This window comes from Pan paniscus, chromosome 5 (assembly GCF_029289425.2).
Source record: "Pan paniscus chromosome 5, NHGRI_mPanPan1-v2.0_pri, whole genome shotgun sequence".
NCBI classification, from domain to species: Eukaryota; Metazoa; Chordata; class Mammalia; order Primates; family Hominidae; genus Pan; species Pan paniscus.
In genome coordinates this window covers 90,076,096-90,096,618 of record NC_073254.2, presented here as the reverse complement: position 1 = coordinate 90,096,618, position 20,523 = coordinate 90,076,096, and the positions used below count along the sequence as shown (strand labels likewise).

The window sequence follows — 20,523 nt, the reverse complement described above, 5'->3', positions numbered from 1 at the left end:
GCATCAAGTTGACATTGAAAATGACTGCTGATGAAATAGCACTTATATTTAAATTTCAAGGTAAGCATAAATGTAACAAAATCCTGAAAATAATTTTTAAAAAATCATATGGATTTATAACAAGCTTCAAACATCGAAAAATTTCCATTCCTCTGACATCCTTCAAAGAGCTATTGTCATTCTTTGACTAGAGCTTTTCCTACGGAAACAGTAGATGGAGCTGTTGCCCCATGTTACAAATTTTTTTGAATTTCTGTTTTCAACCTAAATTGCTATACACACAAATGTGACAAATGGAGCCCACTGCTCAATTCTCATACTGCAATAATGAAACAATGCATGAAAACAATACCAGAAGAAAAAAAGAAAGAAAATAAAAAGTCTTGCCTGTAACAGAAGAAATAATAACACAATTTTAAATTAGTGTGGTTTTTAATAAACGCTTTTTCCAGTAATGATGAATGAGAAGTAAAGTTAATGTCAAATGGATGGGCTAATGCCTACTTCCTTTAATGGCTCATTAGTTAAATTCTCCTACTTTCTCTCCTGCTCCGCCTCATTTCCAGCTGCTTTCCTCTCTTTTCTAAAGGAACTGAAAACCAGAATACTTTGAAATAAACAAAGGCATTCCAAGTCTTGAGACTTTCCAAGTCTCATTATCATAACATAAGTCTATTACTTTCCACTGCTTATGCTACTCAGATAACTGGAAGGTTTTTTAAAAAGACAAGCTTTTATTGGAGTGTGAGGAAGGACAGTTGAGACTTAGAGAACATCACAACTAATAAAATGCAACAGCTCAGATGGTAAAGGAACAAGCCCCACAAGCGAGGAAGAGGCTGTAAATCTCAGGAGAAAAAACATCACTGACTCTTTAGACCTGGTTGTTATTGTTACCTAATTGGGAATAACTTTTGGATCTCTTCACGACGTATCTAGAATAAGTGTGACATATGCAAAGTGATCTTTTATTTCAGCAATTCATTGATAGACATTCAAATTTCTGTTAACTAGATTTTTGGAGAACTGTAAAGAGAGAAAAGAAGTGTTGCTTTAATTACTGATTGAAGACAATCTCTTCTCTCTACAGTGTGAATGGGTGTTCAGAATAATAACAGTGGAACTAAGATACATTTAGATAGAGCTTTACATTTAGAAGAAAGTTCTTTCATATCAATGACATTGGGCTCTTGTAGCCACTGTGGGAAAAAGTAGGTGGGGTAGGTGCTATTAATTCAAATTTACAGAAAAGAAAATGGAGACAAGGAAACATTAAGAAAATTGTTCCAGGACAAGCTAGTGAGGAGAAGGACTAAGTTCCTCACCGCCATCCTATGCTATCCTATACCATCTCGCTGTCTGGAGTCAGGATAGTGCCATTGATTGCAATGGAAAAATCAAACATTGTTCTAGGTTTGATGTTTGAGGAAGAATAATCTTAGTTGAACTGTAAACTAGAAGCTTGTCTTTCACACCTGAAGTCTGGCAGAATAAAGGTTTAGGGATCAGTTCCTGTGTTTCAGTTCTGTCTTCACTGCTTGTGTCATCTTGGGTAAGTTACTTGACATTTCCAAGTATCATTTACCCCATTATAAAATGAAGATAATTTCTACTTTTCAAGATAGTTGTAAGGATTCCCTAAGACACTGGAAATACAGTACTTAATGCAGAGCTCGTGATGGTAATAAATTCTCTTGGTCTGCTTCATCCCTCTTTCCTCTGAACCTATTTCCTCAGGAGTTAGTGCTATTTCCTTCCCGAGGGAGATACTTAGCCCTCTCATACTGAAAAACTGTTCTCAGTCATAATCTTTATGTATTGAAATAAATCCAAGAGATCTCTATGTAATAGTTTCCCTCCAGTGAAGAATATTCGCTTAGGACAAGATAGCAGAAGTTACATGGCACACTTTGGGAGCTTTTTCCTTTGTATAGGTAAGATCAGCTCTGGTTTTTAACAAGAAATTGGACAAATACTTTACAAAAATACATTGTAGCTAGTTCTGTTAACCAGGTTAGTCACTGTTCAATGACAAGCACTCTGATTAAGAATAGTTTCATTATATGCATATTGCATGTGTATAAATTTCAAATAAGTCCTAAAGACACAAAAAGTTGCTATTGAAATAATGGTTAAGCTAAATTGGAGTGATATACATGACTTTCCATGAAACACTGATTCACAAAGATAATTTAATAATGCTAGTTTAATAAAACTAGTGTTAGTAAATTTTCCATTATTAGAAATCTTTTTTCCCTAGGAGATATAATGTCTCAGGGGACAAAACGTTGTCCTATTACAAACACACACACACACATGAACACACTTAGCTATTTGTCAGAAATTATTTTGGTAAACAAGTTGTCCTTTTGGTACAAACATTTTGTAAGAAAGTGAGAATATACTAATTTGGCTTCAGAACAAATAATCAAGTAGAAGGACTGGTTAAAACACTTTATTTGAATTGCTTCAGGCCATTGGGGACTTAGAGTCCCTTCAATTCAAGATTTTTAAAGTCTTCACTGACACTCCCCTAAATAACAACACTATGTTTGATTTCAGAAACATCTTAAACCCCCAAAGGGAAGAACATTTTCTTATAAAGTGTGCTGTTATTAAAAAAATAAAAAATTCATGCCTCCTGGTAATTCCTATTCCTTTGTTCTTTGCAGACAATCATGCTGACTAGAATAAAGTCTCCCTCCAACTTTCCTAAAGACTAATTGCTCAAACATAATGTTTAAATGATATAAAATATTCACTTATTTGAGGGATATTACATAGTATTTAATTACTGTTTGATAAGAGACAAAACTAAAATTTTTTTAAAAATACATTTCACATTTTCATGAGATATTCTAACACATGCTTCAGGATTCTCACATACTGGCCACTGGGGCGAGGTATATACTAACTCCAGTAACAATTAGAAAAACTGTAGATCCTACCAACCTGTTTCTTGTTCTCTTCTTGACTTCCTTCTTGCTATAAAGTAAGATGCATGTCATAAAGGGTTCAATGTTGGAAAAGAAATATAAATGAAAAACAACAATGTTTTGATCTAAAAATCTCCACAATTAAGGGGGAACATCTCTTAAGCTATTTGTAAATTGTAATAAAATACAAATAGCTCTCTGGGAAATCCTAAGAGATAACAAGTGCTCTGCTGATGATACTTTAAAAATAGTGAATACTGGCCAGGCACGGTGGCTCACACCTGTAATCCCAGCACTTTGGGAGGCTGAGGCGAGTGGATCACGAGGTCAAGAGATCGAGACCATCCTGGCCAACATGGTAAAACCCTGTCTCTACTAAAAATACAAAAGTTAGCTGGGCGTGGTGGTGCACAGCTGTAGTCCCAGCTACTCGGGAGGCTGAGGCTGGAGAATTGCTTGAATCTGGGAGGCAGAGGGTGCAGTGAGCCGAGATCACGCCACCAAAGTAAACACTTTGTCTTCTGCATAGATTTTTTCCTAATTTTTCTAACAAATTGGGTATTTTATTATATTTAAAAAGTTAATAAACCATTTTTTTCAAATACTATGTTCCCAGGATTTAATGAACACTGTGTGTCAGACCCATAGCTGAGTTTAAGTTCTAAATCTATATTTGAAATAAAAATAAGCACCTCTCTCCCCCCAATACTCTGGCAATAAACTAAAGTCTGTGGAATTGAATATTATAAATCCTATCATACAGTCACATGTTTTTTAATCTTTTGAATTCTTCAGTAAACTCATTTGATCTATAGTTGAGAACTCATTCCAGAATTCGGTGTAATCCTCTTCTCTCCTACACATTTGGCAAGCTTGTCATAAAGGCCTTCAACATTCAAATTCCTCCTTTGAGACAACAATTAGCCTGTCTTAAAAGCAGCATCATAGGTTTAGAAAACTACACGAAGGTCTAATCTTGCCTGTTAGCATTCACCAGCTTTTCTTCTTTAAAGCATGAAACAATTATTTTAAAGATCTTACAATGTGTTCTCTGTTTTGCCTAAAACTTTGAAATAAAAATCAACAAAACTGATTCCTTTAAAAGACTAGATTCTAGCATACTGATATGGTTTGGCTCTGTGTCCTCAACCAAATCTCATGTTAAATTGTAGTCTCCAGTGCTGGGGGAGGAACCTGGTGGGAGGTGATTGGGTCAGGAGGGTGGTTTCTAATGGTTTAGCACCATCCCCCTAGTGCTGTCTTGTGAGTGAGTTCTCACGAGATTAGGTTGCTTAAAAGTGCACTTCCCACTTCACACTCGCTCTCTCCTGCTGCCGTGTGAAGATGTGTTTGCTTCCCCTTCTCCCTTCTGCCATGACTGCAAGTTTCCTGAGACCTCCCCAGCCATGCCTCCTGTAGAGCCGGTGAAACTGTGAATCAATTAAGTCTCTTTTCTTTCTAAGTTACCCAGTCTCAGGTAGTTCTTCACAGCAGTATGAGAATGGACTAATGCAGATACCCAGCTCATGCTTCCTCACCCCCTCATTCCCCCAATCTGCTTTTATATAACAAATATCAATTGGCACCAATGCATTGTTAATAGGATAATCCACTAGAATGGCTAAAGTGAAATGAAATCAATGACAGGACAGCAATCATGTTCATTTTTGGCAGGTGAGCACATCCTAAGAGATTCCTAAGGTACTGGGTTGAGGCCCTCTAGTGGTGGTGCAGGGTGTTTTTGGTCTTTAGGTCACTTACCTGGTTTTAATTTTTTCGTCTACAAAATATATTCATTTGTTACTCAGTCATTAAATAAACAATAATCACATGCTATAGGCCAGAGACTGTTCTAAGCCATGGTGAGAAAATAGAGGTTCAAAAAAGTCACAGTGCAGTGGTCAGACAGATGAGGAAAATAAGAGTCCAAAGTAACATGCCGTATCTGTCGGAGGTGTAAGATACAGGACCCTGGGAGGAAACCTCAAATGCTGAGAGCACTGGCAAAGCTTCTATAGGAGAAATGTTTGAGCTGAGTCATGAAGATAGAGAGAAGCATATATAGGCCTACTGGAGAACATTTGCAAGTGATGGCATTTTTGAAATAGTAAGCGAAGATTACTGATTACAAAAGAAGGAAGGGCATAGAGGAGGATAGGCCAAGGCAGGTAAAAGGCAAACCATGAAGGGCCCAGAATGGCATGTAGAGGATGTGGAATCCATCTTTCTTGAAGAAAAAAGAAGCGATTGAGGAATTTAAAATCAAATAGTTTTAAGCTTTTAGAGAATTTTAAGCCATCCAAGCCCACCTAGATGCTGTCATGATTTAGAGGTTTTGCTCCATTTGGAGAAGGTAGAGGCAATGAGACCAGCTCTCAGATGACTTCAAAAATACAGGTTCAGATTGACAGAGGTCTAAACTAAGGCCGTTGACAGTGAAGACGGAGAGGATTTGTGGGCTACTGGGATGTAGAACTGATATGATTTAGAGACTGTTTAGATGAGGAGGATGAAGAACAAAAAAATCTAGGATTATTTTTAGAGATTAGTTTTGGACATTATACTTTTGTGGTAGCTAGGAGACTTCCAAGTGGAGATACTAAAAAATAAAGGAATGTACCAGCCTGGAACTCAGGAACAATGTCTGGGTTGAAATAAAAAACTGGCATTCATTAATCCATCCAACATGTAGGGGGCAGAAGAAAAGCCGTTAATGGAGACAAAAAGATGGCCCCAGGCATAGGAGAAAAAAACCCAATGTTGCTAAACCAACAGAATAGGGAGTTTCAAGGAGAGAGCAGTCAATAGTATACATTCCTGTGTAGCAGTAAAGTAAGATGAAGCCTGAAAAGTACTCAGGGAATCTGCAATGCAGAGATTGTTGGTGACCACAGAGAATGCAGTGTCAGTGGAGCAGCTTGGAAACAAACCAGACTCTCATAGGCTGCAGAGTTACCAGAACTACAAGAAATTGAACCTTTTTTTTTTTTTTTTCTAGAAGCTTGGGGTAAAGGATCCAGATAAGCTAACTGGTTAGATGATCTTTATAGCACTTTTTACCAAACCATGAAATTATACTAACAAAATAGTTTCATATCAAGAAAAGCGGATATGCTTCCCCAGATGTCTGATTTTCTAACAGCCTGGATGTTAAGAAATCTAGAAGATGGTGTTCAGGTAGGTTCAGAACAGGATTCATCTATCTGGACACTTGGCTTGGGATGTTCAAGCAGACACTACTGTTATTGCCATTTGTGTAATAAAGAAGTGGGTGAGGTGTATGGACAATTACCAGCCTTCCTCATCTGTTGGTTTGTGGTGATGATGGAGTTAGGAATATAGAGAGTATGAACTACTCATCCAAATGCTGAAACCAGTCATTCTAAACAGTAGAATAAAGGAAATCATTATCTACAGGGGAGTAAAATAATCCTTAGGTAAACACACAGACATAAAGACAGACTCTTTAAAGGGACAGTCATCGTATTGTTTACTCACAGGTGGTCCTGGGGGTCCTGGTTTTCCGGGAGGTCCTGTTTTCCCTCGTCTTCCCTTGAAACCAAAGAAGAACAGATGATAAATACTGTGACTCCATTACATTTTAATATCAAACAATATTAAATGGGAATATTGAAGACAGTAAAAATGAACAGAAAGTTAAGAAACAATTCCAATTCCACATGACTTTTAAATATCAATTTTAAAAGCTGTGGGCCAATTTTTAAGGACCATAATGAGAAGTATAGTACCTGAAATGAATAAACCTTAACTTTTATCAGCAGCCCTTTAAATGCTATCTACCTTGGTTCTTTAGCAAAGTAATATAAAGTATATGAAAGATGGTCTAAGATGGGTATTTTATCTGACGATTCTGTGGTTTTGGATGCAATAACAAGTATATCTGTCATCTTATGTTGGTGTTGTCCAAGACGGGTCTGAATTCTAATTTTGTATGAGTTATTTGAGGGTCAGTTTGGGTGTTAAACATGCATATTCCTGGACTTCATCCTAGAATTCATGGTTTAGAATCCCGGGGGTCGGAGCCACGAATCTGCATTTTTAAAACTACTTCAGATAATTTTTATGCTCACTGAAATTTGGAAAGCACTGCCCTAAGCCCTATTGTAATTACATATACTGTATGAAGCACATTAGCTCTTTTCTTTCCTTTAGATGGTTAAGCTGTTTTTATAAGTGAAGTAAAATGTATAATTCTTGCATGTTAATCTTCATGATTACAACCAAATATTAACTCTCCCAAGTTCACAACTAGCTAAATTCCAATCGCAAGATGTTGTGCTAACATCTCTAAGTACCCGTGAATCTAATAACATTTAAAAAGCATTTCGTTATTTATTATAAAATTATTTTCTTAAACATTTTTTATTTTTTAAATTTTTAACAGAGGGAAGTGAGCTTAGGTATTGAAAGCATACATTTTGAATGAGAAGCATTTATGAGCGTATGTTTTCTAAATATGGTCACTCTATTTCATTGTTACTAACAATTCTATTTGATTATCACATTGGTAAACTGTCAGTACATATTAAGCCTTATTGATACTTATAAAGTAAAGATATTAGGTTGATCTTTTCAATGCTTTTTTGGGGGAGAATTATAAGTGTAGGCACAGAAAGGCCCATTTTATTCACCAATTTTCTTGCTCTGAAAATGTCAGGCAAAGTTGCCTGATTCCTCTGATTTTCATCTAGTCTTGGAGTGGGGTAGGAGGTCTAAATGCCAGTTGAAACAGTAGAGTAAGTTTTCAGAGATAAACAAGCAAATACAATGCTGGGATTGGATGAGAAATGTGTCCATTGTTCCTGAAGGGAAATTAGGTGATACCATCAAAGACTTTATATGAAAACAGCAGCCTTTTCTATAAATAGCCCTAGTTAATTAACATCTACAGAACAGATTTAAAATTTTTTAAAAATTAAAAACATAGGCTGGGCATGGTGGCTCACAACTGTAATCCCAGCACTTTGGGAGGCCGAGGCAGGCGGATCACCTGAGGTCAGGCCAACATGGAGAAACCTCATTTCTACTAAAAATACAAAAAAAATTAGCCAGGCATGGTGGTATGTGCCTGTAATCCCAGCCACTCTGGAGGCAGAATTGCTTGAACCCGGGAGGCAGAGGTTGCAGTGAGCTGAGATCGCACCACTGCACTCCAGCCTGGGAGACAGAGACTCTGTCTCAAAAAAAAAAAAAAAACAAAACAATTAAAAACACAAATATAATTATTAATAGTAGTGTTTTCTCTTATCTTTCATTTTATAGATCTAAACCATGCAGTTCTTTTGGAGGATTGTAAGATTGAAATGAACATATAATTTAATATTCTCTATACTTAAAACAAGTTATACACATGTACACCATTTTCTAGTCTTGCAGTTTACATTTTCTGAAAATCAGTATATTTGGTCTTTTAGTAAATATAAGTAAATTAGCCTCTGAGGACTAATCAATGATAAAAAGTTTACTTAGAAAGTGGAAACACTGTAATTTATTAATTCACAACAACACAAAGAAACTAAATCAATGGTATCTAAGTAAGTGATTGGTTCTTTCCTTAAGCCTACATTAGGTTGAGGTAATACATTAGGATCAACTTTAGTTTACATTCCCCTTTCTTCAAAGGAGACATGTATATTGATTTGGGCAGGAAGCGGGGAAAATGAAGCTGACTGTTGATTAACTTTTATCGCAGAGTTAATGTTGAAACAAACCAAATGTCAGATATTGTAACATAACATTGGCATGTGTTAAGATGAGGAGTAAAAAGCATCCAAGATTCAGGATATGGTGAGGGCAAGCATCCAGATTCCTGCACTTCACTGCTGATTTCAGCCAGCCTTGCCATTGTCAGAGTGTCAGAGTGTCAGTGTGCATGCTGGAAGAGGGCAGAGAGAAGGCTGATTTTGCCGAGTGGACATGCAGGTAAAATATTTTTGGGGGTTGCCAAGTAATTGGAACATATTGTGTGCACACAACTTTGGCCAGCACATATTTTCACATTAAATGTAGTTTCTAGGCTTGAATTTCTATTAGCACCCTAAATCAGATTTGAACAATTTTTAAAGATGTGCTATACAAAGCAATGCAGTTACCTTTTTGTTAGGCTTACCACCAAATACATACAGGTTGATTATCATCTGTCCCAAAGTGCTTGGAACCAGAAGTGTTTTGTAATTTTTTTTTGTTTTGGAATATTTGCATATACATAATGATATATCTTGGGGATGGGCCCCAAGTCTAAACATAAAATTCATTTATGTTTCATATATACCTTATCCACATAGTCTGAAAGTAATTTTATGCACTGTTTTAAATAATTTTGTGCATAAAACAAAATTGTGACTGTGTTTTGACTGCAACCTGTCATGTGAGGTCAGGTGTAGAATTTTCCACTTGTGGTGCCATGTTGTTGCTCAAAAAGTTTTGGATTTTGGAGCATTTCAGATTTCGAATTTTCAGATTAGGGATGCTCAATCTGTACTAGAAACAAGATTCACCTTAGGAAAAACTCTTGAGACTTAAGTCTCAAGTATCAGTGACTTGTGGAGGATAGAGGAGAGGGGTGGATGGATAAGAAATGTGGGTGGAAGCTTTAGAGCATAACAGAGCTATGGGTCCAGGCAGGGCACAATCTCTTTTTTTCTCAATTTTTTTTTTTTTTTTTTTTTTTTTAGAGACAGGGTCTCACTATGTTGCCCAGGCTGGTCTCGAACTCCTGGACTGAAGTGATTCTCCAGCTCTGGCCTCCTCCCAAAGTGTTGGGATTACAGGTGTGAGCCATGGCACCTTTCTTAGGGGCTGCAATTTCTATCAACACAATAGTCCATGCCTACTCCCAGACATCATTGTTCTTCTCTCCAAGGACCCCTAGGAATTAACTCCCTTGTCTTGTTTCCCTTCTTCAAGGCCCCAAGCTGCACCGAATACAGCCGCACAGTCTCCTGTTCCTCTGAAGGCTCATCTATCTTCTACTTAAAAGCATTAGGGAAAGGCAAAAGCCTACCTAAGAGCTAACAACACTCTTTGGTCTTGGCCACAGAAGCAAGATACTGAAGGGAACGCCATCGTTTGAAAAGTGTCGCAGTAAGACGCACACATTGTGCCACCACTGTGGCTCTAAGGCCTGCCACCTTCAGAAGTCATCCTGTGGCAAATGTGGCTACCCTGCTAAGCGCAAGAGGAAGTATAACTGAAATGCCGAGGCTTAAAGATGAAATAATACCAGGACTGGTCGAGTGAGGCACCTGAATATTGTATACCGCAGATTCAGGCGTGGATTCTGAGAAGGAACAACATCTAAACCCAAGAGGGCAGCTGTTGTAGCATCCAGTTTATCTTAAGAATTTCAATGATTAGTCACACAATAAATGTTCTGTTTTTTAAAAAAGGAGCTAACAGTAGATTTTTGGTAGGGTGAATTTTACTACTTAAGCTAGGATACTTTGGGGGAGTATTTTATTAATAATTAGGCCAAGAAAACAGGCATAAACCACAACTCCCTTCCTAGGACTAAAATCAGATTCCCCCACTTTTCAGAGGGAAAGTCTAATCTGTGAATCTTTGTTATTTTCTTTGCAGGGCTCTGGGGAAGTGGTTGAGGATAGCTGGGGCCAGGGACTGCGGCAGTTGGTAGTAGGTACAGGAAGAAGGCTCCTGATGCCAATGGGAGGAATGTTTGCATGTTTGCTTTCACTTCTATCTCTGGCTGTTTTGGTCCATTCATTACAAGGCTCTCTCTAGACCCAAAAGCGAGACAAAAGGTGGGGACTTGGGTGTGGGTGGAGTGAAAATCCTGGAGATAAGTCAGATATCTACTGAGCCGGAATAGGTCTTCCTGGTTAGGGTGGCTATTCTCAGGTGGCCATTTGTTCAGAAGCAACTCTGATAAATTAGTGTTTGGGTGAACTTTCAGATGGATAGAGATCTAGTGTTCCAGCATTATTATAACTGGGCTAATCCAACATTTTCCTGAAAATTGTGGTATAAAGAGCAAAACACAGATTTACTCTATCAAGTTGCCCTGGAAACCTGAAAGTGCTCAATATGTCAGTTTTCTGTTTGGCAACAGTGTGGAGATTATTAGACAATAATTTAGATATCTGCCTAATGATCTAAACCCAGGAGGGCTCAAACCTGAGCATGCATGAGTGTCACCTGGAGGGCTGTTTTAAAATAGATTGCTGAGCCTCACTCGCAGAATTTTTTTTTTTTTTTTTTGAGACAGGATCCATGCTGGTCTCAAACAATCCTCCTCAGGATCAAGAAGTGGAAGTAACCCAAATGTCCATCAATGGATGAATGGATAAACAAAATGTGGTACAAACATACAGTGGAATATTTTCAGCCTTAAAAAGGAAGACAATCCTGGCCCATGCAACAGCATGGATGAACCTCAAGGACATTATACTAAGTAAAATAAATCAGTCATAGGAAACCTCAGGAGGATCATTTGAGCCCAGGAGTTCAAGACCAGCATGGATCCTGTCTCAATAAAAAATAGCTTTAAAAAGCTCTTTTTTTTTAACTTGATGCTTCCAGGATGACTTGCAGTGTGAGAGAACATTTATCTTAAATTAGACTTTTGATTTATAAACACCTGGCCCTCTTAGGAGTACTAAAAAGGGAAGAATACAAATAATAGACTATTGGTACTTATTTGACAGATGGTTTTTGTTGTTGATGAGGATGATGATGATGAAGATGAAGTTAGAGCAGTAATTGGACTTAAAGGATGATATGCAGACCCCAAACCCACAAATGAAACATGTATTTAAGTGCTCTCTCTAAACCGTCAGGTCACGGTAATAGAGCTAGCCCCTCTTCTGAGTAGCTGGGATTACAGGTGTGTGCCACCTGCTTGGCTGTTCAGAGTTCTGGATTCAGTAGGTCTGGGGTGAGATCTGAGAATCTGCATTTCTACCAAGTTTGCAGTAATGCTGATGCTGCTGGTCTGGGGACCATGTTATGAGAACCACTACTCTAAAACTAAAGCTGTTATTTCATATTTAAAGTCAGGCAATCCTGTAGAGCATCTTATATCTTGTAAGTCCGTATCTTGCAGCTCAGAACAAAAGAATTCAATTTGTTTTGTGATTATGTGGAACTTTGAGAATAAAATGCTCACTGTCAAGTTCAAGAGCACCTGGACTGGAAAATCCCTGTGCCCCACTTTTTCTCTTATAGAATCCTTTTGTGCTAAGATTTCATTGATGTAAAATGGTACTTATACTTTGCAACAACTTTGTTAAAGGAATAAAAAGATCTCTTGTAAAATTCCTACTGCATACACCCAGTAGGATGGCTACTATCAACAAATCTGAAAACAAGTGTTGGTGAGGACATGGGGAAATTGGAACACTTGTGCAAGGTTGATGGGATTGTAAAATTGTAATCCTAGCACTTTGGGAGGCCGAGGAGGGTGGATTGCCTGAGGCCAGAAGTTTGAGAACAGCCTGGGCACCATGGCAAAACCCCATTTCTAAAAAAAAAAAAAAAACACAAAAATTAGCTGGGCATGGTGGCATATGGCATATGCCTATAGTCCCAACTACTGAGGAGGCTGAGGTGGGAGGATCACTCCAGCCCAGGAGGTGGAGGGCTCAGTAAGCTGAGAAGGCACCACTGCACTCATGCCTGGGTGACAGAGTGAGACCCACTCTCTCAAAAAAAAAAAAAAAAAATAGAGTTACCGTATGATCTAGCAATCCCATTTCTGGTTATATACTCCAACAATTGGAAACAGTTTTAAGAAGAGATATTTGCATACCCATGTTCATAGCAGTATTATTCTCAATAGACAAGAGGTGGAACTAACCCAAATGTCAACCAATGGATGAATGGATAAATAAAATGTTGTACAAATATACAATGGAATATTTTCAGCCTTAAAAGGGAAGAAAATCCTGTCACATGCAACAACATGGAGGAACCTTGAGGACATTATACTAAGTGAAATAAACCAGTCACAGAAAACCAAATACTCTATGATTCCATTTATATGAAGTATCTAAAGAAGCCAAATTCATAGGACAGAAAATAGAATGGGGGTTACCAGTGACTGAAGAAAAGGAAGAGGAAAAAAAAGGAGTTGTTTAATGTTTATAGAGTTTCAGTTTTGCACGGTGAAAATGTTCTGGAGATCTGTTTCACAACAATGTGAATATACTTGACACTACTGAAGTGTATACTTAAAAGTGGTAAGGATGGTACATTTTATGTTATATATTTTTTACCACAATTCAAAAGAAAACAACTATTTTTACCAAAATGTCCAGTACATGGTAGTTCTAATAAATATTAGTTCCTTTCCTCATTGCCCTTCTACTACCCTCTCTCTAATTCTCCATTTTTTATATAAAAATGTTAGATAATGTCTCTAGGAAAACCTCCAAAATATGTAGTGTGCATCCTTTAGAAAAGTGTAATCACCTTTTAACCGTGGATATGAGTTTTTTAAAAAATCTAAAATAACAATCAAGATACCCATTAGAGGTAGAAATAAAAAAATGTGGTTTATTCATACAATGGAAAAGTATATATTTGATAGCAATGAAAATGAATGAAATTGAACTACATGCAACAATATAAATGTTTCTCATAAACATAATGTTGATCAAATCATACAAAGAACAAAATGGGCAAACCTAATCTATCCTATTAGAAGTTATAATGGGTTACCCATGTGAGAGTGGAAAGTGACTGAAAGAAAGCATGAGAGGAGTTTCTTGGGGTGATGATGTTCTGTTGCTTGAACTATGTGGTGGTTGCATAAGTATGTTCATTTTATGAAAAAGCATCAAGCTGTACCCTTATGACATTCACATTTTTCTTAATGTATGTTAAATTTCAATAGAACTTTTAAAAATGTTAAAAGATTCCCACAATGGAATGATTTTATTTGAATGATCTAAAGCTTAATTCCACTTGCATTTTCTGTGCACAAGGACACAGAGGGTCACTACTAACAGCAAGAAAAAAAGATACAAGGCTATTTAAATCAATGACATCTACAAATTTTCAACAGTAAAAATAACCTAATGCTTCCAGGATGACTTGCAGTGTGAGAGAACGTGTATCTTAAATTAGACACTTGATTTATAAACATTTGGCCCTCTTAGAAGCATTAAGAAGAGAAGAATGCAAATAATGGACTATTGGTATTCATTTGACAGATGGTTTTTATTGTTGATGAGGATGATGATGAAGAAGATGAGGTTACAGCAGTAATTGGACTTAAGGGATGGCACACAGACCCCAAACCCACAAAATGAAACCTGTGTCTAAGTACTCTCTTTAAACTGGCAGGTCACGGTAATTCAGCTGACTTCTCTCTAACATTCCCCTGTTTCCATATGTGTATTTTGCACACTGTTAGGCATCAGCTCAGCCTGAACGAGGTATTAAGGAAATGTCAGGAAAGAGGAGACAGGGCCTTGACTGGCACACACAACTGAGAATGAGGTGTTAATTACACAGGAAAACATTACAGACTATCTGGGAAGTCTAGTTTTCTTTTTTAACTTCGTGAAAGGAAATAAGATTTATGCCTGATGTAAAGAATTACATTTTGAACTCAATGATATGTGTAAAAATGAGAATGGAATACTTACTGAGGAAGACATAATATATTAAGTACATTTTATTTCTTAATAGATATTTTAAAATGTATCTATGACAGTAACAACACTAGTCATAAAAGTCTCATTACTTCAGGGATCTGACAAGTGACTCTCGTAAGGACACGAGAAGAAAATGCAATTCAGCATGAACAAATGACTTGAAATAGGTTCAGAGCTAAGGAAAGATGAACATTATTGAGGTTGGGATCTTAACATTTTTAAATTATTTCATTCCAGTATTTACTCATCTCTCTGCCCCTTTCCTTTTATCCCCCCTTAGATGGACTCTATCTGTAACTAATGTGGCTTTTCAAAACAAGTTAGAAGTTGTGACATCATTATCTAAACCTCTTGAGCTACAGTTCAATAAATGATAATCTGAATAAATGATTCATTAAAACATTAAAACAGGATTAACGTTTCCTTGATGTGAGTATCCCAATCATTCACAATTTAGGTTATTTTGCTGTTATAATTTTTGAGCTTCTCTTCTTCTAACTACCAAGTCAGATTTTGTAAATGTCCCATTTACTTGTTGCTTTTCCCTTTGGAACGTGGATCTTCCTAGTTCTCCTCTGCTTGCCTGATTTCTGCTTGCCCTCACGTCTCTCTACCCTGATTCTGAGGCCAACCCAAACCTTCCATTTAGATTTGTTGGAATGCCTAACTGCCTTGCCACACCACCAACTCTCTAAGGCCCAACTTCCGGCTCTGTTTTCTAGGCCTGTCATTGCCAATACTTGCCAAGCCACTTCATTGGTCTAGTATCATGGATGGGGCAGTGGTAGGGTATGGCTAAACAATTTCCTGAATATACTGTGATGTATTTTAACATCTTGGTGCCACATGAAGCTGGTGGAAGCTGAAAGTTCATTGTGAAAACGTTCTTTCCTCCATATTTGGATGTTCACAGGCAGCACACTCCCATACTGGAGAAGGGGAATTTGGCCTTTATATACATTGCCTTCCTGTCTGAGAATTATGCTGCCAGGCTTCCACATCTCTAAAACATTCCACTTTCACAATGCCTCATGAATGAAGACTTTTCTCCTTCACTTTTATTATGGGAACTGTTATGTTTGTAGGTTTAGAGTCAACAAAATTGACATGCAGAGGGACAAATAATGCATATAAAATGATAAGTCTTATTTAATAGAAATGTTAAAATAAAAACAATGTAGTGAAGTTCATCTACAAACTTCAGACAGGTCAGAGGCTAAGCCTGTGAAACAGGAACAAGCTCAGCATCACCAGTGAGCATTGGAACAAATAATCATTAGTAATATTTGGATATCTTGATTTCAATTAAGGTAAAGTGACAGGACATAGTTTCAGTATTTCTGAGTTACATAATCTAAAAGATATACTCAAGGGGTAGAATTTTAGAGCTACATATTCAGTGTCCAGGATTGAATTGACTAGTACAAAATAAGTTCACAGAACTACATTTTGCAGTCATTCAATAACTGTCTGACAAATGAAGAGAATTCTAGAGGATCAGTGAGGTGGAACTATAAAGGTCACCCAATTTTGAAATGGAAAAATTTTCCTTATGTAATTCTCTATTAATTGAAGTGAATTTAATGGATTAAATTGCATTTTGATACTTAAGTGCTGATTTCAGAAAAAAACCCTATCAAAAAGATGTGAGTAAGTTTTATTTGGCAGAAATTTACTGTCTGTTTTACCTGCTGTGTTGGGGAAAATATATTAAGATGATTAAGACCTAGAGCTTGCCTTCATGGTGGAAGAGAAGGGACAATTATTTGCAACAGGTATTTAGACAGACTTGTTCATTTGGTTATAGATGACCTCAGCACTCCAGTTTCCCTCTGGAGTGGAGGGATCATGGGGATAGGAGGAAAATGTGGGTAGAAAAAGTCATTTACATAACCTCAGCAACAACCTGGGACATTATATCCCCTGAAAAGTCCTCAAACAGGGACAGCTTTCCCTGGATGCACCTGCGGTAACCTGTCTTAGACGTGTGTGCGCTCTTCGGTTCTCTTCTCTTCTGATACTTATCCCCAGGCTTTAGATCAAGTGTGTTCAGACGGCATTTCCCAGCTCACCACTTCTTTTTCTTGCATGATTGATTTAAATATTTGGAAAATGTATCGATGACCTTTAAAAACTGAACACTTGGGACATGCTATTGTACAAAACCGAGAGTATTTTTCTTTATTTGAATACTACTTTTCGCTTCCTTAAACTTAACATCCAATGTCACCTGAAGCTGTAACTGGGTAAAAGTAATTCGAAGTCTGTGCTTTACAATTTACCTTCCCTCAGCTCCCATCAGATCCAACATTTCCCAAAGTAAGGTTAGGGTTTCCTGGGAAAACTGGTGACCCAGTTGGTCCTGCCGGCAGCAATTGTTGGTCAGTCGCCAGATTCTTTTTATGTTCTTTGACTTTTTCTCTGCTCACCTCTAGGGAAGTATCCTAAAGGCAGAAATCCTAAATACATCTTGTTCCCCTCATTCTTGCTACATCTAGTACATATGCATTTACATTTACAAAACTCACATAACCAACTCAGCTTTCTCAACTACATAAAATTTCCATTATGACTTTTAAACTCTTTATTTGTTCACCTGCTGGCTTTTTGCTGTGTTTTTATAAGATATTTTCCCCACTTTCAGCTGGCATGTGCCCAGAATTGTTCATAAATTAATTTAAGAAGTATTTATGAAGTCCCTATTGTGGGTTAGATGCTTTACCATGCTCTGAAAATACCTTGAATTCTGTCTCAATAGAGCTTATATACCAGTGGGGACAATAATAGTAATAGATGCCAAATATCATTCAAAGAAACTTACACATATTTATTCATTTAATCCTCAAAATATATTTGAGGTATTCCCATTTTAAGGGTGAGGCAAATTAGTGACAACATAACTTGCCCAAGGTTATGGGGCCAGTAAACACCAGAGTTAAGACTTGAATCCAGGCAACTTGGCTGTGTCATCTCTGACCATTACCACTAGGCTATACTTATTGCATCTCTAAGAACTAAATAAATAAAGATACGAATTTTGGATAGTGATAGGAAATACAGAAAAAGAAAGCAGGGTAAGGCAGTACAGAGTTATACAGGAAGGTGTGCTGTTTTAGATAGAAAAATTAGGGAAGCCCTCAGCAGAAACGTGAACAAAGTGAGTCCAAGGATCATGCAAGGTCTGAGGAAGAGCATCCAGGTGCATCCAGGGAAAGCTGTCCAGTAGAGGGAACAGCAAGAACAAATTCTTCAAGGAATAGAAAGAAACACAGGTTGCTAGAGAAGAGCAAGTGTGTGGTTGGGTGGCAGGCAGGCCAGATTAGGCTGGGCCTTGTAGATTATGGTGAGTGCTCTGAGTTTCATTACTGTGATTGTGATGGGAAGCCGTTAGGAGTTTTGTCTTTAAAAGGTCATATTATATAGGTTGGTATAAGCACCTGCTTAGGTAGATAATAGGCCAGAAGGTAAAATTGCCACCAAATTCATCATTTAATACAGAAGCTCAATAGAACTAATTTTAGGTTATCTGTTTTAGATTGCTTATAACACTTCCTTACAGGTGTGTAGAGTTGATTATATGTACAGTCATCTCTTGGTATCTGTGGGAGATTTGTTCCAGATCCCCACTGTCCAATACCAAAATTCATAGCCATTCAAGTATCTTATATAAAATGGTATAGAATCTGCATATAAGCTACACACACCCTCTCATATACATTAAATCATCTTTAGGTTACTTATAATACCTACAATGAAAATGCCATGTAAATAGTTGTTATATTGTAATGTTTGGGGAATAATGACCAAAAAAATGTCTGTACATGTTCAGTAAGATGTAACCATATTTTCTTTTCAAATATTTTCAATCCATGGTTGGTTGAATCCACGGATGTAAAACCCACAGATACAAACAGCTGACCATATAACATTTCCATTTCCATTTCCATGTGCAAATCTTTTTTTTTTTTTTTGAGATAAGAGTCTTGCTCTGTCACCCAGGCTGAAGTAAAGTGGTGTGATCATTGCTCACAGCAGCCTCAACCTCCTGGGCTTAAGTATCCTCCTGCCTCAGCCTCCTGAGTAGCTGGGACTACAGGTATGTGCCACCATACCTAGCAAATTTTTAATTTTTTTGTAGAGATGGGTGTCTCTATGTTGCCCAGGCTAAAAAATATTTTTAATCTTACATTAACATTTTATGTAACTGAATATAGTATCTATTATTCTCTGATATTTACCCAGCCCATTGTTTTTGACTGGAAAAAAAGATATACAATATAAGGAAGTGAGATCTATTTCATCCTTCATTATAAACTATAGTTTTGAAAACAGAGAAAGCTGCATTGTGTAAGTAGTCCTACAAGACTTATAAAAGGATATTAATAATTTAATGAACTTGTACTCAAGGGAGAAAAGTGTTCTTGAAACATGTCAGGATGAATTTTCAAGGGAAAGGCCTAATTAGCAGTGTCTGAAGCATATGTCATCACATTTAGAAAACACAAACCAGTCTCTGTGGACAGAATGGTAAGTTGGATTTTGAAGCATTAACTACTCCAGTTAATATGTATGATTAATGAGCAATATGTCAGTTGGCTGGCCTAACTCAAGTGAAAGACCTTGCAGGAGAAACAAGGATGTTTAAACTCATCCATAGAAATATGCAAATGTAGTTTATTGTCTCATTTATATTTTGATCAACCAATAACTTAGAGATCTTATGGGAAATAATGCCATAGGTTGGGCATCTTTTAAAATATAGAATCAAAGCTACAAAGATGCCCTAAAAAATACATGCCTAACTGTCCCATTGACTTTGCAAATGAGAGCCTTGAGGGGTTAATGAAAGAAAAAAAGCCCTTATCTTGGATCATGGCTGACAAACCAACAACTGAGAAAAAACTATACATTTAAGTAAAGTTATATTGATCTTTTTCTTACACATAATAAAGTATTTTTACCAGATGATTATTTGGAAAAAGTCAAATTGAAGAAATATGATTTAAATCCATTCAAAAGAGAAAACACATGTAGGTGAAATCTATTTGATATCAAGATCTCCAGAGGCAAAGAGAAAAATCCAGTCACTTGTCTATGGGATTCAAACATAAAATTACATGGCAATATTCATACGTTCATTTAGATGTTTGAGCTCCTGAAGACAGACCCTTAATTTAAATCTTTCAAAAATCAACAATAACTAAAACTACAGGAGCTAATGTTGGAAACAATCGAAGTTACAGATTTGTTTACTACTTTAATGAGAAATCAACTGCCACTTAGGAACACAAATGAATGGGAAAAATAAAGACAGTCTTGTATCAATGATAAGCATTTGTATATTTATTAAGTGTTTATTATATGCTGGATGTTGGAGAGTAAAGAGAAAAATTATACACAGATCTTGCCCTCGAGGAGCTCATAGTCTGGTATTAGAATATTTCTCTTCTTTCCTCAATATAAGTTTTGTTCTGCACAAAAAAAAGGCTATTTAAATAGATCCACAAAAGAGAATAGTAGTTCACCAGTATTTTCAAGAATTATAAGTCTGCATTAAACGTGGACATAGTGGCTTTGGATGATTGGAGCAGCAATATTTCTATTTTGGCATACTTTCAATACTTGTTACCCATAGTCATGCTTTATATTTTAGAAGGGTGTATATTATATTGAGGTGATACAGATTCTAACTCATATATTTATGACACAAATTGATCATTGACTTAAAAAACAGGATAGAAAAAAAATGTGCATTGTATGAGAAGGCAGATACCTGACCACTAGTACATCCTCTTTCATTTATTAATTAAGTGAATCTTAAAAAGTCACATAATCTCTCAGCCTGAGCAATTTCTACCTTAGGGAAAAAAAAAGAATAAAAACATACCTGCCTAAAGATAGTGGGCTAGAATATATGAAGATCTGAGAGGTATTTAAGAGAAATATAT

At 36.8% G+C, this 20,523-nt stretch overlaps 1 protein-coding gene and 1 pseudogene across 1 annotated transcript in view; one reads left to right on the top strand and one right to left on the bottom strand.

Annotated features, from left to right (window-relative positions):
- The window catches only part of COL19A1 (collagen type XIX alpha 1 chain), a 342,117-nt gene that overhangs the window by 106,787 nt on the left and 214,807 nt on the right, over positions 1 to 20,523 (bottom strand). The window contains exon 17 of the mRNA XM_055113849.2: positions 6,435 to 6,488. Coding sequence (XP_054969824.1) covers positions 6,435 to 6,488 — 54 coding nt within the window. The remainder of the gene's footprint in view (positions 1 to 6,434; positions 6,489 to 20,523) is intronic.
- On the top strand, positions 6,786 to 12,942 carry LOC117980650 (large ribosomal subunit protein eL37-like; annotated as a pseudogene).